Raw genomic sequence first — 14,865 nt, forward strand, 5'->3', positions numbered from 1 at the left:
CACCAGCACAAAGGACTCTGGGATATTTTGCCACCTTCACGGTAACGTTCCTTCCACTCTCTCACACACACACCTATTGTAACTTCAGTTGCTTCTGGTTGATGCTGCTATTTCCATTAAGGTCATTTACCCAGAGAGATTAAAAAGTTTATTCATATGAAGTATTCAAACTGTCATAAATGAAATGCTTCACTGCAAAGTTCAAGCAAGCGAACTATTTCCAAATGTATTACAACCCGCTCCCCCACCCACGATTCTAAATTTAAAAGAAGGGAATTTCGTCTCTCTTTTAAAACACCTCTTATCTCAAGCCACACCATCATTCGCATTACCACATATTGAAAATGATTTTATTTATCCATTTACATTAACTTGATATAAACTTGTCGGGAAAAGTCAAATCATATGGTTTATAGTAGCCTCAAACATTTATTAAGAAACCCAAAATTCCATAATAAATAAGCACAGACAGTAAGAGTCCTTTTTTTTTTTTTAACATATCACAAATCGACCAGTATGTAACAAGAATGCTTTATCTACACAAAACATCCTATTTCACAGTTTGTTCATTCTTCGAAATAGCTTCTGTTCTCTGGGATTGGACCAGCACATGCAGAAAGGGAGAAAAAAATAGCTGATTGTTTTATCTGTACAAAGTCTTTGCCAGGTTGGAGATGTCTCAAGTCCACGTGCGCCAGGCATCTAATCTGCCCGCTGCTCAGAGTGGGCGAGGGCAGCCGGAGATGCTGTAGGGACAACCACAACCGAAACAAAGAAAAAGATCGACAAAATTTGCAATTGAGTCGTTCTAGAAATCAAAGCGCTCGCGAAAAAAAGGAAGTGCTGGGAAGGGGGGAGGTTTTAAAAAATCGTTTTAATTTTCCCCCATCGCTTAAAAATGCTTTATCAAAATGGGTTCCATTTCCCCATCGACGCTTCACACATCATGCCCACTATTCTTGCCTCAGAACCACCCAAAGGCCAAGCTTGCCCGTTAAGAAAACCTTCTATCAAAACCCCTGCGACAAACTTGGATCTTTATTTGTGTACATATATATATCTATAATATATAGAGAGACTATATATAATGGGTTCTTGTGCTTCCACCCAATAAAAGCCCAACAGACGGCGGCTAGATCACTCGGGTGAATTTGGGTTTGTAGTGAAGCGGGGGTGGAACTTCGGGAGAAATTAAATGAGGTCCATTGAGTCCTTTGTCAGGTTAGGTATTTCTCAAATCTTAATTAAGACACACGTTGGCTGTGTCTCCGCCCTTAGAGCACAGCAGGCTTGATTGGGGTTCCTTGTCTGGGATTGTGTGTGGTTGTTTGTATGCGTGTGCGCTCTTGCTCGCTTGTATTTTTCTCTGCCCACAAACCAGTCCACTGGTTTCAGATCCTGAGTCGACTCCCTGGTAAGTGTTTCCTTTTGTTTCCCCTCCTCTTTTAAGTAAAATAAATAAATAAAAATAAAATGGCGGGAACAATGCGATCCGAAGAGGGAGGGAGGGAGGGGGCAAGGCTGAGGTGAAGAAAAGGGCGGGAAAGCGGGAGGCGCGGCTGGGGCAGGCTGCTGGCTGGCTGGCTGGCTGGCTGGGAAGGCGGGAGGGAGACGCCATTAGGTGAAGCTCATGGAGACTGTGTGCTCTAGCGCCTTTCGGCGGAGGGAGGCGATGCTGGTTCCCCGCCACACGTCGCTGCTGTCCGGGGAGCTGCAGAGCTGCGGCGAGCCCGTCACGTTGCTGGGGCCGGGCAGGGAGGCGGGCACCATGCCGGGGAAAGCGGGTTGGTAGAGGTGCGACTGCAGGCCGCCGCCGTTGGAGCCCGCCAGGCTGTTAGACAAGCCCATGGAGTTGGGCGGAGGCCCCGCCGCCAGGCTGCACTGCGACAGCGACTGCGCCATGGCCTGCTGCCTGCCCAGCGCCGGCGGCAGGGGCAGCTGCGACACCCCTGGCATGGCGGCCGCGGCCCAGCGCGTGTCGTTGGCGTGGAAGGAGCACAGGCTGTCGCCCATGGCTGCGGCAGCGGCCGCAGCGGCGGAAGGGAATTGGGGCAGACCCGGCGTGGGCAGAAGCGTGCCCGGGGCGCGAAACACGTTGGTCGTCTTCTTGCGCTTCTTCCACTTGGCCCGCCGATTCTGGAACCAGACCTGCCCGTCGCCGCCGAGGAAAGGACCCAAGGGAAAGGGGGAAGAAAAAAGAGAAGGGAAAGTCGGGTTAGTGCTGACGGAGGACGATGATGTCACGAAGCAAAACCAAAAAGGCGCCACATATCGAGCCCTCCCCACGAGGACCGACATCTCTGAGGAAATGGAGTTGTCAGATGGAACTCTCTGTGCTTTCGTTTTAAAATATATGTGTACTTTTCGTGCTGCTGCTGAGTCTCTCCCACAGCCTTATCTCTCTCACCCTCACAACAGTCGAATAAGGCACTAATACTAAATTAGCAAAAGGGAACCTAGTGAAAGAAGGCTATTCTAATTTCCATTGGAATTTCGGTAGAAGAATGAAGAATCTTTGTTAAAAGAAGGGATGTCAGTCCACTCTTGAGGCCCTGGCCTGAGGAACAGAACAAAATAAACTTACATTCCACATTTACAACGCTTAGTTTTAAAACATTAAATAAAACAATTGGTAGGAAATATAAAAGTTCTAATTGGATTGCTAGTGTGTATTTCATGCAATAATCTATTACTTTTACTATTATAATTTTGCAATAGCTATTCTCTTTTTATTATTGTTTCACTTTTTATTTATTTGCTTAAGAACCATGATCATTAGGAGGTTCAGGAGGCTGTGCTACGTGAGGCATAAATACAAAAAAGAAAAGACTGATGCTATCTCTATTCTCTGGAGGTTACAGTCTAATGCTTAAGCCAGTTGTGCAGAACTTAGGTTAAGTCAATGTGAGTGCAATTTTGTTTCATGGTGTTACAACACCCCATCCTAAGCACTCTTACTTGTGATTTTCATCAAAATCATTGGCACTTGCTTCAAAGTAAATATCTTTAGGATGGGGTGTCATTGTGATTATCTTCAAGTATACATTTCTTTCTTTCTTGAAGCACTACAATAGCTCCATTGCTTTCATTTGAGCAAGTCTTTCATTAATAGCTGAATCCACAAGCCATGTGGGCTATTGCATATAAACCAACTTGTAAGAATTTAGGTCAAACTAGTTTTTGGCTGAGATTGTAAGAAAGCTCTTTGCTGACCACTTGAATTCACTGGAGCTATAACACTGCTAAGTGATCAGCTAATGGGATATGAAGCATGACCAAGAAATACAATAAAAGTAGGCACATAGATACACTAGGCTATACTCACAGTTTATAAAATAAGACGAGCAAGAGACTCGTGTTAGGCGTGCTATTTTAATGTTACTACATTATGTCTGTGTGTTTCGTATTGCATTTCTGTCTCAATGGTATATATCCCCTATGTAATTTGCATTAGATCCATATACTTCAGTGGACAGTGAATATATAAATCAGAATATAGACTGCATCCCTTGTCCTCTTGCAATAACTCTTGTATATAGAAGAATTACTGGTAGATTCCTAATATTAAATATATGTGTAAGTATGTACACACAGAAATAGTTATGTGGGACTAGTTACACATAGCTTATAGCTTTTCATCGTCCAGATTTGCATTCTCATCCACATCAAAAAGCAGACTGAAAGATGCATGCCCATCTAAAATTTGCATCCATATTCCATCTGTGCTGTGTATGTGTTTGGCACAACAGAAATGGCTCTTAATCCCAAGGTTCAGAATCATATGTGCAACTACTGTTTCTGAATGCAAGCATCTAGCCAAAGGGTTCAGACACATACTGCCCAGCAAGGGGGTAAAATGTGTGTTATTAGTAATGTGCATCTGCCCAGTGAATGTGAATCTATATTGCATATAGGTGTATATGGGTACCATATACAATTATCTATGCATATATATCAGTGCTTTACAATCAGTTGTACTTTGATTACCTGATATATAGTGAAGTACCACGGATTGAATTCATTGAAATATACCATGGATTGGATCCAGGATGTGTGAGAGAAAGGGACCTTATGCAAAAGAAAGGGCTCTGCTCATGGAAGGCCTCTCCACCTGATTTTGGGGGATCCCTACACACACCACAACTCACCCCAATCACCAGGGTCTCCTGGTTCTATGTAACATTTTCAGGGGACTGGAGGGGGTGCTGTGGGAAAGAGAGGGTAGGGAATTCCATTTCTATCAGTGCAGTTGATTCAGGTTAAATCTGGATCCCATATTTCCCTGCATTTACATTTACATGTGTACTCTGTTGTTGAAAGGGATTCATGTTTTCAGATGTTTTCTGCCTTGAACACCCAAGAGATATTTACATTATACATGAATAAGACCCAAATAACTCCCCGACTCAGAATTAAAATAATGTAAATGAAAACAAAGCCACTAAACCAGATTAATTGCTGACTACTTGAAGATTTACAGTAACACTATGTAACCATGAGAGTCCATCCAACTCTAGCTGCTTTGATCATTTAGGTAGGTAGAAACTATATACCATTATATAAATTAATACTGAGGTTGGTTTGGAAGAAAGTAGGATCTGTGCAGTAACTGCTCAATAGTTATCCCCATCTCCAGTTTTCTAGACACTGTTTTATAAAGACTGACAAAGTCCTGAATTAGGGACACACATTAATTTGTCTTGTATAAGGCCCTACTTTTCCCGGCTCTGGGATGAATCTTCTACACTGAAAATGAAAGATCTAAACTTATTTATACTAACCAGGTATCCTACAATTTAAATTTTCCTTGGGTTAAAAAAACACCTTTCAGTGAAATGGAGCTGAGTGAATAAGTATTTTACGGATTTACATTTAAAAGCTGATAATGAGCTCCTTTTTAAAAGTATATATATTTGTGAAGTTGGGGTGAAATGCAAGTGCCTTATTAAAGAAATGTGATCTTGTATTCAATCGTTACCTCAAATGAGGCAGTGTTGCAATAATCCTGGAGCATTTTGTTTTAGGTATTCATTAGTTAATCAACCAAGCTTTCATCAGTTTCAGCTGCTATTAAACTCTTTTCTGCCAGCCACTTTCTATTTTCCATTGAGCTGTTGAATGAAAGCAATTTTTTTTTTAAAAAAATCTCATGCTGGCCTCTCCTAACTGTCGTTATTTAAGTATGGTATGGAAATGAAGCAAGCAAGACATTTTTGCTGGATATAAAAGCAAACAAATGGGCACTGGGATCCTAAGCAAGTTTAAGTAAGCCCCCATTGTGTAAATGAGCCTTACTCAGACGCTAGCCTTAAAATGAATTCCTAAACAACCACTATTGAACTCGTTGGGGCTTCGGAATACACATACTTCAGATCACACTGCAAGACTATCGGAAGACAATCTGTCTTTTGCTTGTGTTACTCTGATCCAGTTAATTCCATAAATGTATCCGTCACATGTATAAAGCTAGTTTAAATATAACAAATATAAATATTATCAAATCCTAATAAGTGTATTGCCCTTGTTTATCAAATCTTATACTGTGTCTGTTTAGGGTCTTTAGCTGGGTGGCTCCCTAGTTTTTCCTTTCACCTACTACATCTGCCCTTTAAAAAAATGTCTTCTAGCTCTACCCTTTATCCCTTCCCATTGTCTCACCCTGCTCTGGTTTTGTGCACCAGTCACGCGACTGTCACCACAAAAGGGCAGGAACTTCTGCAGTATAAGAAGGATAATAGCTCTGTGTTTGGATTGTGCTGTCCGCAGTCAAATCTGGGTCATCCCACCTGTTAGAAAATGTCCATAAGCCACCAGACTCTTCAAATAAGCATACTGAGGAAATGGAACAGGGAGTTTTCATAACAAATCCAGATTGGTTTTCCCCACTAATTGTTCCATATGAATCTTTTAAGAAGAGTGTGTGTTAGAAACAACATAATTATCTTGAAAGTACATGACTTTATCTCGGGAAGGGTTTCCACCCCAGATAAATTTCATCCACCCTATCCAGATTCGAGCTGTTCTATGCTCTTGATTCTACTCCACTTTTAGAGACATCTAATTCTAAGCAAAGCTAGCACTGATTTGAGTGGTTCTTCTCCTACACCCACATTCTTTCAATCCCTTCTATTTAGACAGTGAAATGTGCTTGGCCATTAGCGAGAAGGAACAGCTGTTAAGGACCTAAATAATATAGAAATAATAATCAAAAGGAAAAAGAAAAAAAAGATGTGGGGGGGGCGGAGAGCGAGAGAGTCTTGTTCAATTATGTTTTAGGGTTAATAGTTAAATGGCGGCCACAAAATCTTTTTATGTGTCATGGTTTACTGGGGTTGTAAAAGAATCTCCATCAGGTCTTCATCGCCTCACTTCAGAGCGACGGCGCATATGCTTTTGAAAATGTGAACGTATCCAGTTGGAAACCGGTGCATGACAGATTAAAAGGGAGAGAGAACCTGAGGGAGGCTTTGAAAAGGCACACATGACAACTCGGCACTGGAAATATATTAGCCACAGGCATTTGGGCAACTTCGGAGTGTGATCACAATACCCACAGACTCCCTCTGCTTCCACATTGCCCAACATTATTAATACAACACTAAGGGTCTAATGGAGTTTGCAATTTCAAACTCTCCTTTCATGATACCTGCTGTTACAGTAATATAGACATACTGTAAATGTATTTGAAAATATATAGCCCGTTTAATTCCCTAGCTATAAATGGGGGAGAAAGAGGGGAGAAGACATTGCGTTCTCTCTTTTTTTCCTCTCTTCCAAAGCTTTATGAAGATCTCATTGGAATCCAGCGAATGATTAATGCGAAGATTTGGTAGGAAATCTGGGGAGCTGCATTAAAGCTCAGATCTCAGGTTCATTTCGATCAGCCAGCCGTGAACTCTAGGCCGAATTCATTACGCTTTAATAGTTGCTGGGAGAGGAAGAAAATGCAATTTCTCATTCCATTAGAAAACTAGAAAATACTCTCAGCTTGTCCCCTATTAAGATGTGGCAGCTGACACGGCCAGCGCGGGGGGACACGGTCAATGGAGTCCCAGCACATTATTTTTAGGTTGGTGTAAAATATTGAAAGGCATGCCTTGCTGTGCAGAAGTTATTTCACTGATTTGCTTTTTATGTAAATAAAATATTGAAAGTTAATTAATCAGCGCGGGAGACTAATGATTATGCTTATTATATTGCATTGGATCGCTGTCATTTGCATGATTCTCGCATTGCTGCTTAATAAGCCATCCCGGGTTATAAATAATTCTGAAATTGGTTTCTAATAATGGCATGCTATAAAAAGAATGGTTTTATTACACCCGGTCTAGAAAGAGGCGGTGGCAGGGAAGGGGGTGGGGAGCAGAGTGGTAGCTTAGAAGTGAAATAGGCCTTCTCATTGACAAGCAGGAGTAGCTTTTTAAAATGCAGATAGGAAAATGGAAAAGAGATAATTTATTCCTGCATATTACGGTACATACAGGACTGCTCTAAAGGCGAGCGTGTGGAGCATTTCCCGGAACAGTATGGAGCCCCCTACACGCTGGAAAGATTGTGTAAACCAGACCATAAACCCATCCATTACTCTTTCATTTCCATTTGGTCAAGTAGCAAGAATACAATGAACTGGGAAGTAAATACATTTCCCATAATTTATTTTTGCACGAGCTTACACAATGTTAATCATTCTGAAGTGTTAATTAAGAAGGTTATGTTGATTTGATTACTTTTTAAACTGCAGAACATTATTGTAAAGAATATTTAAATTGCCACTCGATTAAACTGTTTCTATTCAGCCGCCTGAAGCCATTAGTAGGGTGTAGGATTATGCTGAGGTCATTAAGATACTTTCCCCGGTTATATTTAACTTGGAGGTAAACCCTATTGATGTGAATGGGATTTCAAGCCGCTTACTTGTAAGCGGCTTGAAATCAGTGGGGCAAATATGGTTAGGATTAGAATATCAATGTCCTCAGGTAGCAATCCAGCCCCCGCTTTCCTGGAAGGAAAGGCAATAATCAAAATCACTGAAAATGGGTTAATAACTGCACATTTAAAACTCAGAGTTGAAGACGTTGAGAAGTGGCAAAGGGGTAAGATTTTAAACATTTGTAATGCATGCTTTTAGTAAAGTGGGTATGTTGTTCTGCATTATTTATTGTAAATCAGAAATAATAACTAAGCTGTATTAATGAGACCAAAATAAAGTCCCATTCGCCTAAAATTATTCTCCGTGATTTTAAAGCCGTGATTATTATTTACTTCCTATGCGTTTCCATCATTGGAGAGGGTGGGGTGGAACAGGTGAACAATCACTATTTCCAATCCTTATTAGACATTTTGCTTTGTTCATCACATTCCTGATAATGAAATTGCTTTCATTAACCTTTGGAGAAACCCAGTGGAGTTTACTAGACCTCGTTTTCTTTTTCTCTTCCGTTCAGTTGTCCAGATATATTTTATTTGAAACCTCTTTTTGGTTTTAATTTAAATTAATTATAGTTGTGCACAGGCTGAATAAATCGAATTACTTGCGTGTGTGTGTGTGTGTGTGTGTGTGTGTGTGTGTGTGTGTGTGTTCTCTGTTGCAGAGAAGACCTAAAGATGTCTGTTTATAAAATTGTGGCTTTTGGTTTTATTATATTGTTTTAAATTACTTTGGTTTTGTTTGGTCATGCCTAACAATCTTTTGGAGTAGTCATATTAAACTATATACTAACCATAACAGAAAATGTAAAGCACTTTTATAAGTAGGCATATGATAGTAGAGGATCCATTGGGGACAGGCGCAAAAAATTCTCCTAGGGATTTAAAAGTGCCATTTCTAAAATTCCACTGGATTTATCTGCTTGACATTCTCCAGTTCCTGGCTAAATCAATTAGACTAGAATGGACCTTACAAAATCAGACATTGTACCATACATTTGTCTGGAAGTAAAGCTGGTAGATTTCCATGTAATGAAGTTCCGCATAAACCTGCTTATAATATCAGACTAAAACGATTGCCAGCAGGATTTAATTAAACTATATGATTTTTATATATATACCAAAGACATCCAAGGAAATTTAGTTCCTGTTTACATTTTTTTTGAATCGCTGTTCCCTTCTCTTTAGAGGTGAATGTTTTCAAGTAGAATAATCCAAACTGAAAGAACCAAGGAAATGAAAACGTCAGGACTAAGGACAGCGCACAGCCACGTTAACTAATCCCGGATTGAAATCCGAGTGAGTAATTGTTGGAGAAGTAGGAACACAAAAGTAACACGATTTGTTTTCTTAATGGATAGACAAATGAAACTGAATATTACCGACCAAATTATATGGGATTTAATATAATTAATATACTAAAATTATATTATCTTTTCTAAAATGCATTTGACATGTTCATTAGTAACCTGGAATCTCTATTTTCGCAGACTCCTAAACATTCGACTATAATTCAATTAGAATTAAATGTTTTGGTCTGTCTTGGGGTTTTAAGATATTTCTTACACTCCTTTCCCAAAAGCCTTTTGTGCAGGCAGATGCCGCTGAAATCAATGGTAGTGAGATCAAGTAAGGTGTTTGGGATCGGAGTGCCGGTCTGTTGCATTAGGAATCGATCTCCGAGCGTGGTGGTGTTCATTGAACGTACAGTAGCTAAATTCCCAAGCTGCTATTATACATACATACATACATACATACATACATACATACATATATATATATATATATATATATATATATATATATATATGTGCTAAGTTTGGTCAAGAGGCGCCTGTATGGTTCAATCCTGCTATGGGGCCGGAGACGGGTAGGGGGTGGGAGTTTTCTTCTTTATTTTTATTTTTTTTAAATGGAAAAGCTTCACTTCTTGACATTGAACGCATTTGTTCTTGGCGGTCCTTTTTTATTCACGCCTCTAGGTTAAAGAAATAAAAAACCTTTCTCACTTTTTACACAACCTTAAAACAAAACGAAAACCGCAACAGCAAAATCGAAGGCCTGCGCGTTTTTGTTTTTTCTTTTCTTTGCTGTTGGGTTGAAAATCGTATTTTGTCCCTAGTCTAAGAAGCTTAATGATCCTGATTAATCAGTTATTGGTATTACTTTGGCAGTCGTTTTAGGCCACGCCGCGGGTCAATTACTCTCTCCTCGGGTCTTCGGAGTGGGGAGACCCACCGTGGCCTGACAGGGCCCTGGCTGGCTGGGTGGGAGGAAAAAAATGGATCAGGCTGAAAGCAGGTAGGTAGGGCGAGCGGGCAGGTGGGTTGGGTTGGTTGGTTGGTTGGTTGGTTAGTTGCTAGGGGGCTGGATGGTTGGCGGGGTGTCGAGGGGGGCGGACAACCCGGCGGGGCGGCGGCGAGCCGTGGGGCGAGGCGGCTCCTCGCTCCTCGCCATACCTGGACCCGGGACTCGGTGAGGCCGATGCGCAGGGCCAGCTCCTCGCGCATGAAGATGTCCGGGTAGTGGGTCTTGGCGAAGCTGCGCTCGAGCTCGTTGAGCTGGGCGGGCGTGAAGCGCGTCCGGTGCCGCTTCTGCTTCTGCTGGCCCTGCTGCTGGCCGCCCTGGCTCGGGTTCTGCGCGCCGGGCTGGCCCTGCTGTTTGTCGGGGTCTTTGGCGCTTACGGCCAGCGCGCTCGGCGTCGAGCCCACCGCGGTGATGTCCTCTCCCGGCAGCAGCGTGGCCCCTTCCACCGCGTCGGAGTTGGGGGCCAGGTCGCCCGGGTGGCCTCCGGGCTCCGCGCCTCCGACGCCCAGGCGGCACTTGACCGCCTCCCGGTGGCCCAGCAACTCGGCGGCGTCCTTCATTCCTGCGGAGGCAAAGCAGCGGCCCAGCGCGCTTCAGCAGGGGTGGCGTGTCGTGGGGGCGCCCGGCCGGGCCGGGCCGGAGAGCCGCCCTTCTCCCCTCCCGGCCCCGGCAGCGCCGGACACGCTGCCGGGCTGCCCATCCCCGGGCTGCGGCGGAGCGAGAAAGCCACCGGCCAACTTTCCCACGGACTTGAGCGCCATCCCGCTTAAATAGCGCGCCCGCCCTGGAAGGGCCCCCCAGCCGCCCCCGCCCGCCCAAGGGGGCAGAGGGGCTCCCTTGCCGCGGGAAGACTCCGCGACGCCCGGCTATCCAAGCCCACCAGTCATGCCTGAATTTATTTATTCCTTAGATAGATAGATAGATAGATAGATAGATAGATAGATAGATAGACAGACAGACATGCATGCCATTGTTTTAAAAGAAAAATTGGTTAAATAATTTTTTAAAAAGGAGGAAGAGAAAGACTAGGAGGAGGAGGAAGAGGGGGGCAAAACCCCAGACCAAACGGGCCCCCAGTTCTGCTTTTGTATCTACATATTCCATAGATTTTTTTTAAGAGACGATGTTAAATCAAATTAAACTTTAATACACTACAATTACTTTTAAAGAAATTAGCCCATTTAGACCGCATTAAGGTGAAATCAGGCACAAATTGTCAATTTCCTGCCCTTCGCTTCTTCCTTGGCTCCAGATGCTGCTGGGGGCGAGAAGGAGAGAGAGAGAGGGAGAGAGAGAGGGGGGTAGAGGCTTAGGGGGGACACTCACCGAGCCGGGCGTCCAGGAGGTCGGCGTGAGATAGCATCGCGCACCGCTCCAGGGCGAAAGCTGTTCCCCCCCAAATTTTAGCGGTTGGTTGTTGGTTTTTTTGGGGAGAAAAAAAAGTTAAAATGGATCTAGCTCGCGAAAGCGTATAGATATATATTTATATATAGATCGCCTAAATGAAAGAAAATTCGGTGTGTGGTTAAAAAGGGGGTCTCTTGCATTATAATGTCCTTTAGAGAGACGGGGAGGTGCTTAACACTTCAGTGAACCCGTGAGCAGCTCAGCGAAGGGACCAATCAGGAGGGCAGCCTGCAAATGTCAGCACCTAAACAGTCCCCGCTCCACCCGCCCGCAGCCTCAGCACCAGCACCAGCGCCGGCGGCGGCGGCGGCGGCAGCAGCAGCAGCAGCAGCAGCAGCAACCGAGCGCCGCGCAGGCTGGGCTTTTAAACCCCCGTTTGCAATTCGGTTCTCCCTAAGCCGATTGATTGCATTAGAGACGACCTCTCCTCTCCCCACCCAACTCCGCTTCCCTCCGCCTCCTTTTTCCTCCCCCCACCCCCACTAACAAAAGTGACCTCCTGATCAAATTACTTGAAAATGACTGACAAAGCCAACCCAATAAAAAAGGGAATATGGGGTGTGTGTGTGTGTGTGTGAATGGCTGGCAGGTTGCATCTGTGTGTAAAGGGGCTCCTGTCCCCCTTTCTCTTCGCAAACAAAAACAAAACACTTTCCCTGTTCCTGTTGTTGTTTTGCATGGGGAGAAGGGAAACGGGGTGGGGGGAGGGGGAGACGCTGACTCTGCCCAGTTGTACAGAGGGGTGTCCTGTATTTGTCCTGGGGGTAAATTGTGTTGGATGGCTTTATTTAAGGGTCTCTAATCCGGTGTATAAACTTGATTTCCGTTGCTGTGTGGGACGTCTGGAAAAGCAGCAAACAACAAAGCGGAGCCTGGCCCTAATGAAATTTATACACTAATCTTGGTTCTAGCAGCAGCTCTCCCCCCTCCTCCAAGGATCTCAATCCACAGAATTAAATATGTGTATAAAACAGAAGTCGTTCCAACTGTTGGTTTGCCTTAAGCAGGCGGCGGCGGCGGCAGCAGCAGCGCAAGAAAGACCTCCGGGTCTTCACCTGGGCATGTGAGAAAGTTTCTGAGCTCCGCTTGCTTCCAAACCCAATTTAAGGCAGTAAATAAAGTTAAATGCTTTTTTTAAAAAAAAATAGAACAGAACAAAACATTATTTTCCTCTTGAATATGTTAAACTATCCCAACAATTTCAAGTGCTTTGCACAAGGGAAGCGAACCATTTCTAATGTTCTGATTTTTCAAAGGCAGCCAACAACAAAGTTTAGATTAGTAATATATTTCTAACCAGAGTAATTTTCAAGATCATTAGGCATTTATGTAATTAGTGCCAAATCTATAAGCTTTTATTACGATTATTAGAGTAAAATCAGTATAAATTTGTACTAATTTACTACTGTTTAGACTTGGCTGTCAAGGCGAGAGGTTCTTATTGTAAATGATAACGGAGGAAATTAAGTGCAAAATTCTGTACCGTTTCTGATCCGCTCCTAAACAATCCGTTTCAATTGTATTTGTAGCAGAACAGAATGGCCTTTTAAAGTTATTTAATTCATTCTCTCTCTCTCTCTCTCTCTCTCTCTCTCTCTCTCCCCCTCCCCCATTCTCAAAAAGAGAGAGGGGGAAACGCCATCTAGGCCAGGCACAATGAAAACTGATATTTCCTACTTCCAGCTTGATTAACATTGATTTTTAATTCGAAAGTGATGCAATTAAGATTATTCATTTAGTGCAAATAAAGCTTACACACACATACACACACACACTGAAAGCGAGGATCCACCTGGGGGACTCGATGCAACGTAATACAGGACTAGTGACTTTGGGTTGCTGCTGGCCACCCAGTCGACTCCCCCCAAACCCTAGCAGTTTGGCAGCAGGTGCCCGAGAGTTTCCCTCTTGGCGGGGGGGGGGGGCGGCGAGGTTCGGACGGGCACGTAAAGGGGGAGGACAAAGGAGGCGGCCCAGCGAGAGGTGTGGGGAGGCAGGTGAGCGCCTGGGCTTTCCCACCATTGTGCCAGCCAAGGCCGGAGTCGCGCAAAGGGCTGCGGGCATCTCGGCCCGGTTTGGGACGGGGGCGGCACGGAGCCCAACTCGGACCTCCCCTGGCCGGAGAGCCGGCGGCTGGGCAGCAGGAGGCGGAGGCCGCTTTCCAGGGCAGCTCGTGGATTTTGCCCAGCCCAATCCCATTCGGAAAAACGGAAGCGCGCCCAGCGATGCCCACTTTGCATGGGGCGCTGGAGCCAAGGCGGCAGGGAGCCTGCAAAGGGAGTGGTGATGGAAGGGGCTGGCTGGCATCCCCTTGGTCTGCCTGCCGGCCGTGACGTACACGTGGGCACCGTGAGCAGCAAGTCCCCTGCAGTTCCGCGGGGCTCGCTCCCGAACCAGCCCACGCGCGCCCCTTTGGGCAGCGCCTCTCCGGAGCCCCAGGAGGACGCGCCTTCTTGCGAGCACCCCTCCCACCAGATTCCAGGCGCGTCCCTCACCCCCACCGCCGCCCCAACACACGCGCGTTCCAACTTGGAGCGGCCTCGCCAAACTTCCCAGGGTGGCGACTCTCCTCGTCTTGGGGAGTGTCCCGTAGGGGCTTTGCCCGCCCCCTGCCGCTTCCTCCCGACCCCCTCCAACCAGATTAGGGCTCGGCTCGCGCGCTGCAAGTCGATAAATAAAAGGCGTAATAGTTAATGGGCAGCCCCATCATCGCGCTAACAAGGGGCTAAAGCCCGCGGCTGATCCATCTCGCTTAGCAGCCGCTGCAAAACAAGGCTGCGGCGTGATGGATGGCGCGCTCCCTTTTATGACTTTTCTATTGCTCTTGATTTTTATAGCAGGATAAACAAACTAAATCATTCCTTCCGAGACTTCAAAGCGCCATGGGCTGGCCGGGGGGGGGGCGTAGGGCGGGGGAAAGGAAGGAGGAGAGAGAGAAAAGAAAGGGGGAAAGGGAAATTGGACGGGGGGGGGGGGAGAGAGAAAGAGAACGAGAACTCGGGCCCGAGGGTTGTCAGAGCGAAAATATTCTTGATTTTTCTCTATGTAAAACACACACACCGTCGTCTCCGCCGGCTCTGCGATCCATGTGTATTGGGGGCGAATTTGATTCCACCTGGGCTGAGCCAGAGATGTATTTACAAAGCCCCTCCCGTCGCCCTCCTCCCTCTTTTTGCTCCCCACCGCCCACCCCCTCTACCTCCACCCCTCCCCAAGCCAGAAAAG

At 45.1% G+C, this 14,865-nt stretch overlaps 1 protein-coding gene across 1 annotated transcript; it reads right to left on the reverse strand.

Moving 5' to 3' along the window:
- Positions 1 to 1,617: 1,617 nt before the first annotated feature.
- On the reverse strand, positions 1,618 to 11,640 carry OTP (orthopedia homeobox). The gene is made up of 3 exons (XM_063128649.1): positions 11,560 to 11,640; positions 10,386 to 10,795; positions 1,618 to 2,148 (listed from the first exon to the last, which is right to left on the reverse strand). The coding sequence occupies exons 1-3, from the start codon at positions 11,594 to 11,596 to the stop codon at positions 1,618 to 1,620; spliced, it is 978 nt and encodes a 325-aa protein (XP_062984719.1). The 5' UTR covers positions 11,597 to 11,640.
- Positions 11,641 to 14,865: the final 3,225 nt, after the last annotated feature.

Source organism: Elgaria multicarinata, chromosome 6 (assembly GCF_023053635.1).
Source record: "Elgaria multicarinata webbii isolate HBS135686 ecotype San Diego chromosome 6, rElgMul1.1.pri, whole genome shotgun sequence".
Classification (NCBI taxonomy): domain Eukaryota; kingdom Metazoa; phylum Chordata; class Lepidosauria; order Squamata; family Anguidae; genus Elgaria; species Elgaria multicarinata.